The 14815-nt window shown below is 42.1% G+C and overlaps 2 protein-coding genes across 2 annotated transcripts in view; both read left to right on the forward strand.

Annotated features, from left to right (window-relative positions):
• The window catches only part of tacc2 (transforming, acidic coiled-coil containing protein 2), a 34491-nt gene extending 25407 nt beyond the window's left edge, over positions 1–9084 (forward strand). Inside the window, exons 10-16 of the mRNA XM_053435874.1 lie at positions 3337–3480; positions 3578–3654; positions 5101–5144; positions 7002–7162; positions 7269–7375; positions 7608–7728; positions 8127–9084. Coding sequence (XP_053291849.1) covers positions 3337–3480; positions 3578–3654; positions 5101–5144; positions 7002–7162; positions 7269–7375; positions 7608–7728; positions 8127–8192 — 720 coding nt within the window. The 3' untranslated portion in view covers positions 8193–9084. The remainder of the gene's footprint in view (positions 1–3336; positions 3481–3577; positions 3655–5100; positions 5145–7001; positions 7163–7268; positions 7376–7607; positions 7729–8126) is intronic.
• A 1496-nt stretch (positions 9085–10580) lies between these two features.
• ly6pge (lymphocyte antigen 6 family member pge) lies at positions 10581–13323 on the forward strand. Its single transcript, XM_053436953.1, has 3 exons — positions 10581–10778; positions 12504–12620; positions 13130–13323. The coding sequence occupies exons 1-3, from the start codon at positions 10718–10720 to the stop codon at positions 13321–13323; spliced, it is 372 nt and encodes a 123-aa protein (XP_053292928.1). The 5' UTR covers positions 10581–10717.
• The last annotated feature ends 1492 nt before the right edge of the window (positions 13324–14815 follow it).

The raw sequence follows: 14815 nt of genomic DNA on the forward strand, positions 1-14815 counted from the left end.
TTCCCTTTGCTCTCTCATCCTTGGGCCGCAACCCCCCCCCCCCCCCCCCCCTGCCTCCCTTACCCTTGAAATCCATCAACCCCCTCCCACCCCCCCTTGAGTGCGGCCCAGGAGGAGCTGGTGCTTGCTGCCCTGAGGATAGAGGCTCTGCAGGTAGCCAAAAACATCTCTCAGTGCCCCTCCCTCTCCACTGTAACCTCCCAGGTACTGCGCTGAGTCAGCCTGCACCTGCTCTATGTGCGTATGTGTGATTTTGCGTGTGTGCGTATGTGAGTGTGTTTTTGCGAGCAAAGGTGCATCTTGAATGAGCGATTGCATAATAGCAGGTGTGTGTAGGGGCACACACCTGAGGGACTGCAGTGTGTGTGTGTGTGCATGAGAGTGTCTCAGCCTGCCTACCCCTCTCCCTAAACACACCATTCTGAGTGTGACTGTGAACCTTATCAACATGGCGGCTGCACCACCACATCCGCAGTCCCGCCACCTCTTCAGTCCCCTCATATGAAATCTCTTATTAACATGGCTTAATGCGTCCCGCTCCCATCCCCGACCAGCAGCTAGCTCTTCCAGGTTGACTCTTCAGGAAACAGCAGTGCTGTGCCTTGGCAGTCCCTTGCCTTTACTATGCATGCTGGGCAACATTCATGTTGTCTGTTCAGGCTAACATGAGCATGAATGTGACCGGGAACGTCTCACACTCGGCCGCAGATGAGGAGGTATATGGACGTGACTCACACAGATGTAGTTGTTGATGCTTTACTGTCATCATCACCTTGAATCCCAGTCACATTCTTGTTGTGTAATTTGGTTCCTTATCCCAAACTAGCAGCATTAACAAACACTGGGTAGGTGTCAATGAGAGTAATAAGGTTTGGGTTGAAAAGCACCTGTCTAGGCTTAGCAAAAGTCTCTTTCCTTCTTTGCTGAATGATCAGTGGTAAATCTGCAACATCTAGTCAGTGGAACAACTCTTATAACAGTTGGAGCAGGGCAGGCACTCTCCAATCCTCTCTACCTCCTTGTCTCATGCTCTCGTCCCACACATTTTACAGTCTCGACTCAAGAAACCCAGCACACGGCGGTGGAATATCAACGGGTCACCTTTATTGAAAGTAAGAGTGACATCACACCCCTGTGATCTTTCCACGTTTTGACCCGACTACAGTGCAGTCCTTGGGTTTGGTCATGTCTGGGTCAGTGCAGAAGACCACTGGATGTGAAGTGTTGACTGCAGGGATCACAGCCCTCAATCGATAAATCAATCAATCAATCCTATTTTATTTGTATAGTCCATATTCACCAATCACAGTTTGCTTCATAGGTGAAACATCCTCTGTCCCTCACCCCCTCTCCCGGGACAGACAGAGGCGTAATTGATGTCTTGTGTAACAGAGCAACATCAACACAATATTATAATATTATAAACATAAATATATGTATTGTGTTACAATTTATTCAAAATTAGAAAAGACAGTGTCTAACATAAATGAAGAAGTATGTGTTGTTGTGTATGTGTAGTAGCCCCAATCTTTGAACAGTTCAGCAAACGAAGGGGCTACAACTCTTACACTGATTGGATATAAATTGAAATTCAGCTCTTTACCTTCCCCGTGCTGGATTCCTGAGCCAAACAGCCCAAACCATCCAGATACCTAAAGACTGCACTGTATACTGTTGATCCTGTAGACCCCAGAAGATATAGAAAGACTTTTCTTAAGGTCTCCCTACATTTGCCTTCTACCTTAGCTGTAATTTGTCCCTTTGAGCAAATTTCTCCATGTTGTAGTCTTCATTCATCTATTACCACACCATTTACAATGTGATAAATAGAGGTAGAAGGATTGTCGAGTCTTTGTTGCGTTGTGGGGAAGCTTCGGACCCCCTCAGAACCCTACAGAGAAGAGGAATAAAACCTGGAGAGAATGGGGATGGCAGGAAGAATATGAAAAGGGAAGAGGGGGAGAGGGTGAGGAAGGCATTTAAAAAACGGTAAAAGATTTGCGGTTGAGGTTTGTTCTTGCTCCTGAAACTCTGCTGGATAACTTCTGCTGGATACAGATTTTTTCATTCTCAAGGCAAAGCTAAATGTTGGCAGTTTATTAGACGTGATGATTTAGGATGATGTTGAAATGAATGATGCTTTTACTACAAGGCTTATATACCAATTAAGCAAAGTGGACAACTGTTTTAAGTTGTGTGGCAATTACTTAATGGCACCACCAATGCACAATTGCTAATTTTGCCCCAGGTACTTCTTGGGGATTGTCTCTGTAAGACGGCACTTTAATGCAACTTGAATTTTCTTTTTAAAACCTCCTTGAACTGGGAGAATAAGCCTAATACCACGCTAAAAGCAAAAAGAGGTTCATGGTTACCTGAACTTGACCAGCTTTTACCTCCGGTGGAATAAAGGAATTATTGCTGCAGCCAGACTGAACACTTTACTCTCTTTTCTACGAATTAGTCTCAGTCTCCTTGTCCCCCAGGAGCCTCGACCATTTCATCAAATCCTTCCGTAATCCGGCTCTCCCAAGGATGACTTAATCCCTTTCAGAGCAGCAAACAGAGTTTGGAGAATCATAAATGGCTTTAGAATTTGGATTGTTTGGGGATTTGGGTTTTGGCCCAGTGTTCTGTATGATTGAAGCTGTTGTTGGGGAAAGTATTGTCCTAAGTTGCGATGGTTATATCAAAATATGCATATATACTTTGGTTTGTTGTGTCTTTCAGTGCACTTCAACACTATATAAAAAAAAAATCGTAATGGTCAATCTTGTGAACTTTAGACTTCACCTCACATTGCAATTGATTCAATCTGCCAACAGGTAAGAACAGTGTAGCATGGGGCTGAATGCTTTAACATGAGACTAACATCTATTTCCCATGCTGCCCAGTTTTCTACCCCACCTTCCTCCTATATGATGCAGTCCTCGCTGTATGAGCTGCTGCCTTCCTTCCCCTCAGCCTTGCCTCGACCCCCCCCAGTTACATTCCAGCGCCCACGACGAGCAGGAGATCATGACTGCTCGGCCGAGGGCAGCATCAGCCAATCACTTGGCTTGTACTGTGGCTATGAAGACTGTCTCATCCAATCATGCGGCGGCTGACCAAGTCTTCAGGAGCATCACCACCCTGCCTCATTTACATATTAATTTGTTTTGCTGCGTGGTACATTTTGATATCGTTTGATGCTGCCTTGCAGTTTGGTCCAGTAATCTAGAAGAGAATGTGCGTGTGGGCCCTGAGGGTGAGGATGCCCCGTCTGTAGCTCCGTCCAGTTTGTTAATGGTTATGTTTCCTTTCCTCTCCATCCTCTCTCTCGGTTCCTGGAAGCAGCACAGAGACACGTCGTCTCTGGTGGAGAGTGCTGTGTCCAAGAACTCGCTGTACTCCAGGACGGCTACCACCAACTACATCGAAGGGGAGAGTCCCAACCTGCCTAGGGATCTGGACAACTCTTTGGGAATTGCACGAGAAGAGGTACCACAAAACTATTTATTTTATCCTATTAGTCATAAATACTATGTATAGAGTAAGATATCACTCTTTACTTGATGTTTTTCGTCGCCCTCCTCAGATTGTGACGAAGGAGAAAGAAGTGCTGGAGTGGCAGAGAAAGTATGAAGACAGCCGACAGGAAGTGGGGGAGATGAGGTAAGACGCAGCACGTCGCCTTGTCGTCACTAACATCACTGCGAGGTCACACCCATACGTGTGGGTGTGGGTTTAACACCTTCTGCTCTACAGCAGTGTCATGATGTTTAGTGTCTTTATCCATTCTCTGCATTTAACAAGTCAATTGGTTTATCATGCTTAAACTGACCAAGCCATGGTCAGTTTAAGCTGACCATGCCATGGTTAACAGCAGTGTGGGGAGCTCTTCAAAGAACTTATTATCATCTTATTATCAGCGTTAGTGATAGTTCTGGAGAAGAGAGAAAGAGATGTGGTTGATATCCAGAGTTAAAAGGTTAGATCTCAATTAAAAGATATATTAAGGGGCTTTAAGGTGCTGTCATTTGGATTATTTCAATTATCACGTTTACATCCACAAACGATAGATACATATCGAACAAGTAGCTGCTAATGGGGGTTAGAGGAGAAGGAGATAGGCTGTGCTGACACCATGTTCCCTGCCAGCAGGTGGTAGGTGTGGGTCCAGCTGGCCACAGACCAGTCAGTGTGGATAAGACAGAGCTTACTTCATTTGACTTATTGGGCTCAGGATAAGGAGGAGCTAAAAGGCTAAGGACGAGGCATGGCTAATCAATCCTCTTACCTCTAGTAACCTGCTTTTACCAAAACAAGGCTTCTCATTGGGCCCTGCTGCTCGGCTCGGAGGGCAAGGCACTACCAACAGTGAGATTCAGGTGGACAAACAAATACATACAATACTACAGGTGGATCGTGTAACATTTTTTAGTTTTCAGACACGTTAAGTGTAAATATGCAAATAAGGTTTCCTATTATTAAAATGTTGCTAATTTGCATACATTAACAGGACATACATTGGATGAAGCCCGCTTCAAATTAATTTATTATAATTGATATGTTATATAGACTCACAAACGTTTTTACAGAAGGAAGTGTCTGTATCTGTTTTTATCACTATATAAATCAGAAAATAGTGTTAAAAGCCTTTAAAAAAATATGTTTTCACCATGTTTGAGCAATAATTTGTTCTATAAACCAGGATGTGAATGTTAAATGAACAAACCTCACCACACAGCAACAAAAAACATTCAGAATATAGGCATAAAACTGGAATGTTTGGTGTATGTAAATGCAACTTGGACTTTTTAATGTCAGATATTGCCAGACATATAGGATTGTGATTTCAAAATTAAAATCAAAGCCAACATTTTTTGGCTGTAGTGCCAGATCCACAGCTATCATAGAAATATCCACCCAATCCTTTGTTTTCATTTGGAAATCTTGGTAATGGGCTGAAAGGAAGCTCTATAAACAAATGTCTGTGTTTGTTGGTGCAGCCAAATATATAAATTATTATTAGACACTTAAAGATTGTTTTAGAGACATGTATATGTATACTGATCTAAATCTATCCATATTCTGATGATCTAACTTTCTCATCCATAGGAGAATTGTTGCTGAGTATGAGAAGACAATTGCACAGATGATTGGTGAGTTAATTTCTAAATACAGGTTCACATGAACACAGTTCTGATCACATGGTTACTGTTCCATCTGAATTTTATTTTAATGAATTACTTTTGCTCCCCAGCCTCTGCCATCACTTTGTGCTGCACTTGTTGATTTGCAAATTAAGCAAAAACATAGAAGGCCCTTCTGTTCCCGAATACTCTGATTACAGGGCGCAGAGAGTTTTTAAATGCTCTGACACAAGCTAGCTTTGCTATCTGCTAACTTTCTCATGTTTGATGGATATGAACTGAATCCTGAAGTCTTTGGTCGGGGCCGTGCTTCACTTTTGCTCCCTCATGTTCAGCTCCTCTGGACACAGTAAATTCCACCTAGGCCCCTCTCTCTGCATCATTGCTGCCCTCACCTACATCCTCTCCAGCACCTCTGGACATTCTCAGAGTTTTAGCTTTTTTTGCTGCTGTATAATTTCATTTCAAATTCTCATTAAAGCACTGTCACAAAAAAGAAACAACCTGTCTCTGCCTTTGTCTAACACTCGGCTCTCTCACGTGTCTTGCCCTCCCAGCTTGACTTAACACAGTCCCTTCTTTTCTGTTCTGCTCCCATCTTTGCCCCTTACTGTTTGATAACCCTGACAGGCATGCCAGGTGAGTAACAAGGACTCGTCCTTCACTTATTTGTCAGCTCACGTCTCTCCATCTGTCCGTCAAAGAAGGGGAGCAGATGCTCTCACGTTTTTCATTTCATCCAATGACAACTGTTTGTCCATGTTGTTGTATTTCATTCTGTATTTTGAGACATTGTATTTCAACAAGGAGATAATTGTTTGTCAGTTTCTATTCAGCTGCCATTATTAGGATTTTAGTTTGTTGAAATTCAGTGCAACATCGTACCTAGTGGAAACCTTTACGTGCAAATCTGCACCTTATTTCTGTACTATGGAGGGTTGAGTCATTCATAGAATTAGTGAGTTAAGCAGGCTGGTCATATAAGCTTGTAAGAGGAAAGGAAAGATGGTAGGGGGTCAAGATACTGTTGAAGCTTTGTCACATTATACTGAACTCTAAGAAAAGCAAAACCAGTGGCCTCTATGGTTCCTCTATGGTTTGCAAGTCTCTTTATGTTTTCCATTGTTACGTGTTTTGTTTGCATGCTACACTGGTTTATCAGAAATACACTTGTAGTGTAGTATAAAGTGATATTAACTCATACAAATTCACAAATCCATTCTGATATATAGACTGTGTCTCAAGTCAGCGAATGCATCCTTCAGAGAACGCAGTCTAACCGGCCCAAGGAGACCGCCCACACAGTGTGTGCTGTGTGGACTGATAAGACAGAACTGAAATGAGTCTGGTCTACTGAGGATTTCTGTCACCGGCGTGCCATGCCCTTATTGCTGTTGCCTAGCAACATACCTGAAGTTGGACACGACAAGAAAGTTGTATTGCCCCTTGTGGTTTTTTGACATCTCGTCACCTGCCGTGCCTCAACTCCACTCATTACCTCTTCGCAAAAAATATTTTATCAGTAAAGCATACTGGATTCTGGGATAGGTTGGGCTAGGGAGGATCCACATGTTTAATTCTTTGTTTCTCAGGGGAGGAAGGACATATTTGTCAGATGTGTTTGAAGGAATCGATGAAATGGAGCTTTCACGCTCCTATCGAGCAATCAGACTTCAAATGCAGCCTCTGAAGGATGCAGCCCCTGAATTGAGACACAGCTCTAGTCCAAATTAAAACATTTGTTTGTACATATGTGTGTTGCTGGTGGTCTTTAAACCGTTCATGTGCCCACCAGTACAGCAGACTGTTCAGCACATACTGCAGAGTGATGATCTGAGCTACTGTATGTTTGTGTGTGTCCATCAGAGGATGACCAGAAAGAGAAGTCTCTCTCCCACCACACCATCCAGTCCCTGATCGTGGAGAAGGACCAGGCCCTGTCCGACCTCAACTCCGTGGAGAAGTCCCTGGCCGAACTCTTCCGTCGTTACGAAAAGATGAAAGATGTGCTGGAGGGCTTCCGCAAGGTGACTGATACTGACTCATTAATCATTCACTAAACGCACACATTTGTCATATCGTTTTTTTGTGATGGCAAGAGATTAAAAGCAACTACTTCTCACTCCATTTCAGAATGAAGAGGTTCTGAAGAAGTGCGCTCAGGAATATCTGTCCAGAGTCCGTAAGGAGGAACAGCGCTATCAGGCCCTGAAGATTCATGCAGAGGAGAAACTAGACAGGTGAGTCTACACACACTCTCATTATTTGATGTTTGCTCTTCTATGACTGCATTTTCCCCCTCAGGGATATCAACAGAATACACTAACTAATCAGCAACTCACTGTCCAACTGGAATATGTTTGGATATGGGCCAATGTAATTAGCTGGCAGTGCTTTTACAAGACTCCCCAAGCTTATGGGAGCTACGCAGAGTTCACTTGATTCTCATTGTGTGACTTTTGTGTTTTCCAGGGCCAATTCAGACATAGCTCATGTGCGAGTCAAGGCCAAGCAGGAACAGGCCGCACACCAGGCCAGTCTGAGGAAGGAGCAGATGAAAGTGGACTCTCTGGAGCGCACTTTGGAGCAAAAGGTCAGTTGTGATGAGCAATAATGGAAATTAAATCAGAAAAATCTATGTGAATAATCCCTCTTTTCAACCGAAAAAAGACTCCTTTCTCTTTGACAGTGGAGTTTACCTTTCTGATTTTTTATTCCTTTTTAGTCTGTATGTCACGATCTACGTCAAAAATGCAGCGAAAACTGAGACGTTCTTTCACCTTGCTTTCTAGCCTAATTATCGAGTTCCTTTGGATTGTCATGTTTCAATCAGAGCAGATCAAAACCTGCGTCTACTGCAGAGACATTTGACCTGGGAGTGAACGCAGATTCAACCCAAAAAAGGCAGATTTAAGCCTATGTTAGTCGTTTTTTGACCAGTTGAAAAGGTGTTTAGGTATATATATTATTATTTTTATTCTTGTTTTACAGAACAAAGAGATCGAGGAGCTGACAAAGATTTGCGACGAGCTGATCGCCAAGATGGGGAAGAGTTAGCGGCTGCGTCACATCCAGGCCAAGTCACAAAGACTGTGGAAAAACTACTTAGAAAATGAAGCAGATCAGTTTTATTTATCACTCCACCAAGGACTAATGGAGATCATAGCCCTGAGTGGTTTTGCCGATTTTATTACCTACTGACTTTGTCTACACAGGATCCACAGGAATGGCTTCCTCTAAATCACTCTGTACATTGTTTTGATGTGTCAGCGTATCGTATCGTAACAGAGGTCTGGTTTAAAGATTTAGAAAATGAACCATATCACTAATGAGTGTGTGTGCGTGTGCGTGTGTGTGTGTGTGTGTGTGTGTGAGAGTGTGGGTGTGTGTATCGATGAGAGAGTGAGAGCATTGTTTGTGGGTGAAAATGATCTATAATGTTGTTGCCATGACAGCCATTGAGGGAGAAGACTGTTTACCCGCTCCTGTTGTCGTCTCAAAGATGGACTTTGACAAAGAGTATCAGAGAGTTAGATTCATTCATAACATGTTGATACACCACAAAGAGAACTCAAACTATCACAGTAGCTTCCTGCATGTGAAAGAGAAATGTTAATGTTTGTATATACCATAGGAAATTCCAAGTATCTGCATTTTTGATAGTTATTCTGTCATCCTCAGTGCGCTTTTCCTCATGTAACCTTGTAGATATTTGTCATACTTGTCATAGCTTTCTCGATGAAATCGTGGGGACTTTATTTTTTTGATTTTATTTTGATATGAGGCAGACTAATCGTGACTTTATTCAGTTGTGACAAGGAGTAATTTAATTTTGGATGGATATGTCCTCGTCCTGCAATGGTGGTTGTGTCACACTGAGGAATAACCTTCTGCACAGCTACTGTACAGCGTCTGCTTACAAAGTGCAATAAAAAATGGCAATACAGCACACCGGTTTCACTCTACTGCTTTACCTGCACGGCATGTTTTCTTAATAACTTCAGATTGGTCCGCATGTAGAAAATCAAACTCAGTGTCTCAATTTGTTTTCCTGCATTTGTGCTTGGCTGGAAATCTGGTGCAAACGAGTTTAGTCGACCTGGCACAACTACTTATTTGAGGATGTGCTGCTTCCTGTCAATGTCAGAGGAGAAAATAAACAAGCACAGATGATCAGGCTGCACTGATGCATCATAAACTCTTCTTTTTGAGTTTTTGTTTTCCTGTTCTCTTACTTCAGATCAGTGTCAATAGGGTTTTCTGTAACACAGGGGGTCATGCGGCAGTTGCAAGGGATTATGTGGCGATATTCATATTTGAAAGAACATGATTATACCACATGTTTATTTTGAGGATGAAATAACAATTCAGAAATAGAATAAATAGAAGATGCTAATATATAAGAATTAACAATATTGTATCTGTGGCTGATCTGTAGAATTTTACAATGTTGCCTCAGTGATCAATTAACCAGCTACAATAACCCAACTGCACAGGACGTACCTTCACACCGAATGACATGATTGACACTGGGTGAAAACTAGCTTTAGAGAAAACATATTTACCTCCCCTGAGTGGGTTTCGTTTGTTTGTCTGTTGTTTTGCAGCATTATACAAAAAATGACTCTATGGATTACCATGAAAGTTGGTGGAAGGATGTAACATGGATCAGGGAAGAACCCATAAAATCTTGGTGTGGAGGGGGCGGATCCTAGGAACTTTTGACACTTTCTTTAAAGTTGTGATAAAGGGATTTTTTTCAACGTTTTCCTCAAGTTTTGTATGAATCTTAATGAAAGCAAAAACCGGACATTAAGGTGACTGTTATGGTTTCGTGTGTACAATTTAGTTCAGATCCAAATAACACAGAATTAAATTCACTAAAACCAAAAGGGTTCAAAAGAGGACTGTTGAGCCGTAGTGATAGTATGTGCTCTATTGAGTGCCTTTCTAGTTTGAAATAGTTCACAGAATGTGTTATTAATGGAAGAAACCGTCAGAAAAAGCTTTAGATTACTGCAGTATTCATAAACCTTTTGACAAATACAGCAGTTTTGTATCCTGACAGCTACTACTCTAAAATATTAAGACATTTGGTGTCTTTTGGACAGATGACACCCAACATTGAACAATCTCTGATTTATAACTCTAGATACAGAGTTCATCTTTCCAAAAGTCCAAAAGAAGAAGCTGCAACGACAAAGCCAAACGTTTCCTGAATACAGATCTCAGAGGACAACACCAGTAACTTCAGAGCACCTAGAGTATCAGAGTGATAAAGTGTGAGGGCTGGGCCGCAGGTGGAGACAGGGACAGGAAAGGGAAGAGCCACACTCTCGATGGGTGTGGCCACATCAAGTGAGGCTAAGTAAGGTGAAAGGTGCAAATTGTGTCCCAGTGCACATCTTTGACTGAAGAAGCCAACACTGACACAACGTTCACAGAGTTGTGTGTCCCAGCTGAGGGGCTGCTTGTCTCCTGGTCAGTGCCGGAGGGGGTATTGGCTCATCAGATAGCCAAGATTAAGCTCAGGGGGCTTTAGGACCAAACAAGCTGCTTTTCACAGAAGGACCACCGGCACCATGAGAGCTGTCCACTACTGTCCGCTGCTCCTGCTTACCCTGGTCCTGCTAACAACCCACAGTAAGGACTTCATCTTCTATTTCCCACCATTCTATTTCTTCTAACTGGCCTTTCCTCCTATTGGATCATCTGTCAACTTTGAACTCGGTTGGTGTCGGCCTTCAGACAATCTTCACGTTTGTCTATCTTGAACTTCCAAGAATAGATTTTACTAATTGTTTTCTGTATGAGGCACAAAGCTGTTGACTGTCCATAAAGACGGTGCTTTCCGCATAGGGACAAGAGATGACACAACATCACTGCATTTCTTTATTACTCGGAACATCCCTGACATGTTTTCTAAACCTATTAAGTAGATTCCACTGTAAGACCTTATGATGACTCGTATTTTATGCCAAGTCTGCTAACTATTGTTAATTTCCATGGTAATTATCCTGCTTTTTGCCTCCCTCCCAACTGTCATCCTTTCCTGTAGCAAGCATGCAATCCCTCAGCAGTTAATCTCTTAATAGGCCTGCAGGCTAATACTTAAAGCATGTGTGGTCGAGCGGCTGTGCTATGGGGATAGATTGGGGTCAACAACAAACAGCAGGGGACCTTTATATGGCATGTCAACACACAGAGGAGCACACCACCAGTGACCGAAATAGACCAGCTATTCAAATTCACCCAAGAAATGATGGTTTGCTGACATTGTCATCGTTTTACTGCTTTAGTTGTGATTTGGTCGGTTACCAGGCTGACATTTCTACACTTTTATAACTTTTGGAAAATGTCACCCCTCCGATCTGTATATGTAAGGAAACTGTTTGTGTGTCTGTGCAACTATCTCATCCTCCCGCCATCACAACAACCATAAAAGGGCACATTCGGGGTCGAAGGAGGTTATTTATTATTATTATTATTCGCCAAAGCAAGAGATGTGCTGCTGCAAAAGAGTGTTTGAATCTTTCAGTGATTCCTCTAAGTGCAGCTTTGTACGATCCTCTTAGGACGCTGCATTTCAGGCAGTTTCTGAAGGGCCATTTTAGAATTTAGGAGACGGATAGAGGTTTTCAAAAGGAAGCGTTAAAGTGATATTTTAAAGGTCAGCTCCTTCTCGAACAACCACTTCTTCCTCTGGAGAGCTTTAGAGAGACATTTAAGTGTTTTATGTGCTGAAGTGGACTCCTCAAGCTTTAGCTGAAGGTTAGAAACATGTGTTTTTATAGCTGAGTTTAACTATTTGCTTTGTTTGAGAAGACAAAATGGAGAAATTAATGCTCTGTCTTGCCTTGACTTTACTGTCATTGTAAGGTGTAATTTACCACAACTGTGTGTCCATGCTCAACAAACCCTTAGATCCTGTTTTTTAAAGAGCATAAATCCCAGGCCCTGAATTAATGATAAATGGGACTAGTTACTTTAAGTGTGCCAAAGTATAATGCAGTCTCTACCACCCTAGAGCAGCTGCAGCTATATTGCTTTATTACTGCTTTATTAGGCTGTCTATTGTTTCCATAAGAAATACAGCAACCTCAACCATAGCAGGTATGGTAATGTGTAGTAAAAAAAAGGGTGTACAGTATAATAGACTATAATAAACAAAGAAAAAACATATATACATATGTTTGTATTTTTTATAAAGGATTTTAGTACGAAAAACATAGAGCCATCCATCTCCCCTCCACCAGGATAAAACTATATTCAAGAGATCTCTGAGTTGTTGTACCACTTTACTTAGTGTATCATGCATGCACGTGTGTGTTCGTACAGTAGCAAACATGTCTTCTCTGTGTCTGTCAGGTGAGGCTCTGCGATGTATTTCATGTATGGGCTCCAACAACGAGGACTGCAACAAACAAGGCTCCAAATCGTGTCCCAGCTTCTCTGACGCCTGCGCTGTGGTGGTGGGCCATGACAGTGAGTCCAACCGTGACAGTGTTGTAGCCTTTTCTTTTACTAGTTTATCTTTTCTATACCAACAATGATAACTGTTAAAACTGTATTAGTATCAGCATGTGTGAGTGTGTATATTGTTGTGTGTGTTTTATGTAATGGAGGACAGGCTGCTGCTTTCTGAAGACACACCCCAGTCAGCAGGGGGTCTGAGAATGAAGAGCTTTGTTTCTCCTACTCGATCGATATCCTAAATTAGGACACAATGTGTTCAAGGCACCAAGACAATTCCTCCTCATGAAATTAAGTTAAAGCTTTTTCCTAATTTAAACCTGCACAAAGCAGGAGAAACAATCATCTTGTATTTGCGTTACATCGTAGATACACTAGTTTACTCACATAAAGTGCATCATAGCCCATCTAAATCAGTCCAACCGGGCAGTTTTATTATTAGAACCAGTTGAACTCAATTGCTCCGTGTGAGATAGCTGCTTAACCCGTGTACCTGGCTTCTTTTCCTGTGTGTTTGTCAGGTGGGGTGATGAAGTCATGCTCCTACAAGTCTTTCTGCAGTCAGGCCAACAGCCAGGGCTACAGGGCACCGGGCGTCAGAGTCAACTGCTGCTACAGCAACGACTGCAACGTGACAAGCTTCGCCTCGTCACTGCAGGGACTCAACTATCTGCTGCTGCTCCTGCCTCTGTTGTTCCACTGCTTTTTCAAGTAGATGTTTCGGCTCAACTTCATCGTGCCAACAAGTATCCACTTGAAAGTCTCAACGCCGACCACTGTTGTTCTCAGTCAGTCCCCCCCCCCCCCCCCCCCCAAAAGCCAAATAACGCTGCGTCATTTGACGCTACACATCTTGTCCTACTTTCCACCACTGCACTCAACGTAAACACTGACAACCCAGAGTTGCTGAAGAGCTCGAGGTGCTAGGTGTGACTGCATGGATTATATGCACCATGTTGGATTGAATCCATTAAGCGGTGCTCAAGTAGATGCGACTCTCAGTGGATTTCGCTAAGCCAATAGGTAGAGGATCCTGAGGGAAGCGCTGAAATAACAGGCAGTGATCATTTATTATTTGCCTCTTACATTAAAGAGGGGAGAGATGCTTTTCGAGTTCCTTTAGTTCATTTGCTCAACAAACCGTTTGTGCAGTTACAGAACAATAAGCTCGAGAATCTCATTGACTTTTCACCTTCAAAGTCACATTTCTGACGAATCTGTTGTCTCTTTTATTACCTACCTACCCACATGCCAAAGTTATTCCAGCAGAGCTTGTGCTGTAGGAGATGCCAGTGCGGCTAAATATGGCACCAATAGTTCAGTCAACATGTCGTTACATCATCAGCGCCTCCACCTATCAATCACACATCTGATGAGCAGTGCAGGATATCTTGGGAGGTGGTGAGGAAACACTTCTCACACTCGCAAATCTACACAAGCCTTTTACATGGCCAGGCACGTTCCACTGATGAGGTTAATCCACTGCGTTTGAAGTCACTTAAAGAATTACTGAGTTTATAAACAGAGTGAGTACGAGCACACCTCACCACAGGTTGAGGCCTGTACTCTATAAGTCGAGGCTACTGTACATATTGTATAGGAAATGTCTGTGAACGATAATCCACACTTTTTACTGAGTTTTTTTTTTATATACATTAAATCTATAACCTGCAGAAGTTACAGTAATCTATATCGTAAAAAGTCCTATAGCATAAACTGCACACTCTAATCTTATAGTGTGTGCATTCTGTTTCTTGTTTTTATCTACATTTCTCCCTGTAGATTAAATAAAAAATTCTAATGTAATTTGAACAAAAATAAACTAATTGATCTTATTTTGCCCATTGTACATATCAAATTGTAAGTTAATGTATTCGACTACTGAATGACACAATGGAGCCAATGTAATATGTGCAAACAATATAAAATACCTTTTGTAACTGCATATCTGCGAATGTCCTTCTTTCACTTCTAAAATTAGTACGAAAAGTGGTTAGAGGTTTATTCAACATGCATTAAATCCATATGCTAGACGTGTATATAATAGGTATAGTTATTATTATGATAAGTATTAGTAGTAATGGTAGTAGAAGTAGTTGTAGTAGAAGTAGTATGTTGTTATTTTATTTGTGTGGCATTTAGAACAATTCTTCATCTATTACAATTATAAATCCTGAGCAGTTGAAGGTGGAATAACTTGACCTGCA

Source organism: Pleuronectes platessa, chromosome 12 (genome assembly GCF_947347685.1).
Source record: "Pleuronectes platessa chromosome 12, fPlePla1.1, whole genome shotgun sequence".
Taxonomy (NCBI): Eukaryota; Metazoa; Chordata; class Actinopteri; order Pleuronectiformes; family Pleuronectidae; genus Pleuronectes; species Pleuronectes platessa.

Excerpts from the sequence above, each read along its gene's own strand:
- ly6pge (XM_053436953.1), top strand. The coding sequence starts at position 10,718 with ATGAGAGCTGTCCACTACTGTCCGCTGCTCCTGCTTACCCTGGTCCTG. Across the intron at positions 10,779-12,503 it reads GGTCCTGCTAACAACCCACA|GTGAGGCTCTGCGATGTATT; the intron begins GTAAGGACTTCA and ends TGTGTCTGTCAG. Across the intron at positions 12,621-13,129 it reads TGTGGTGGTGGGCCATGACA|GTGGGGTGATGAAGTCATGC; the intron begins GTGAGTCCAACC and ends TGTGTTTGTCAG.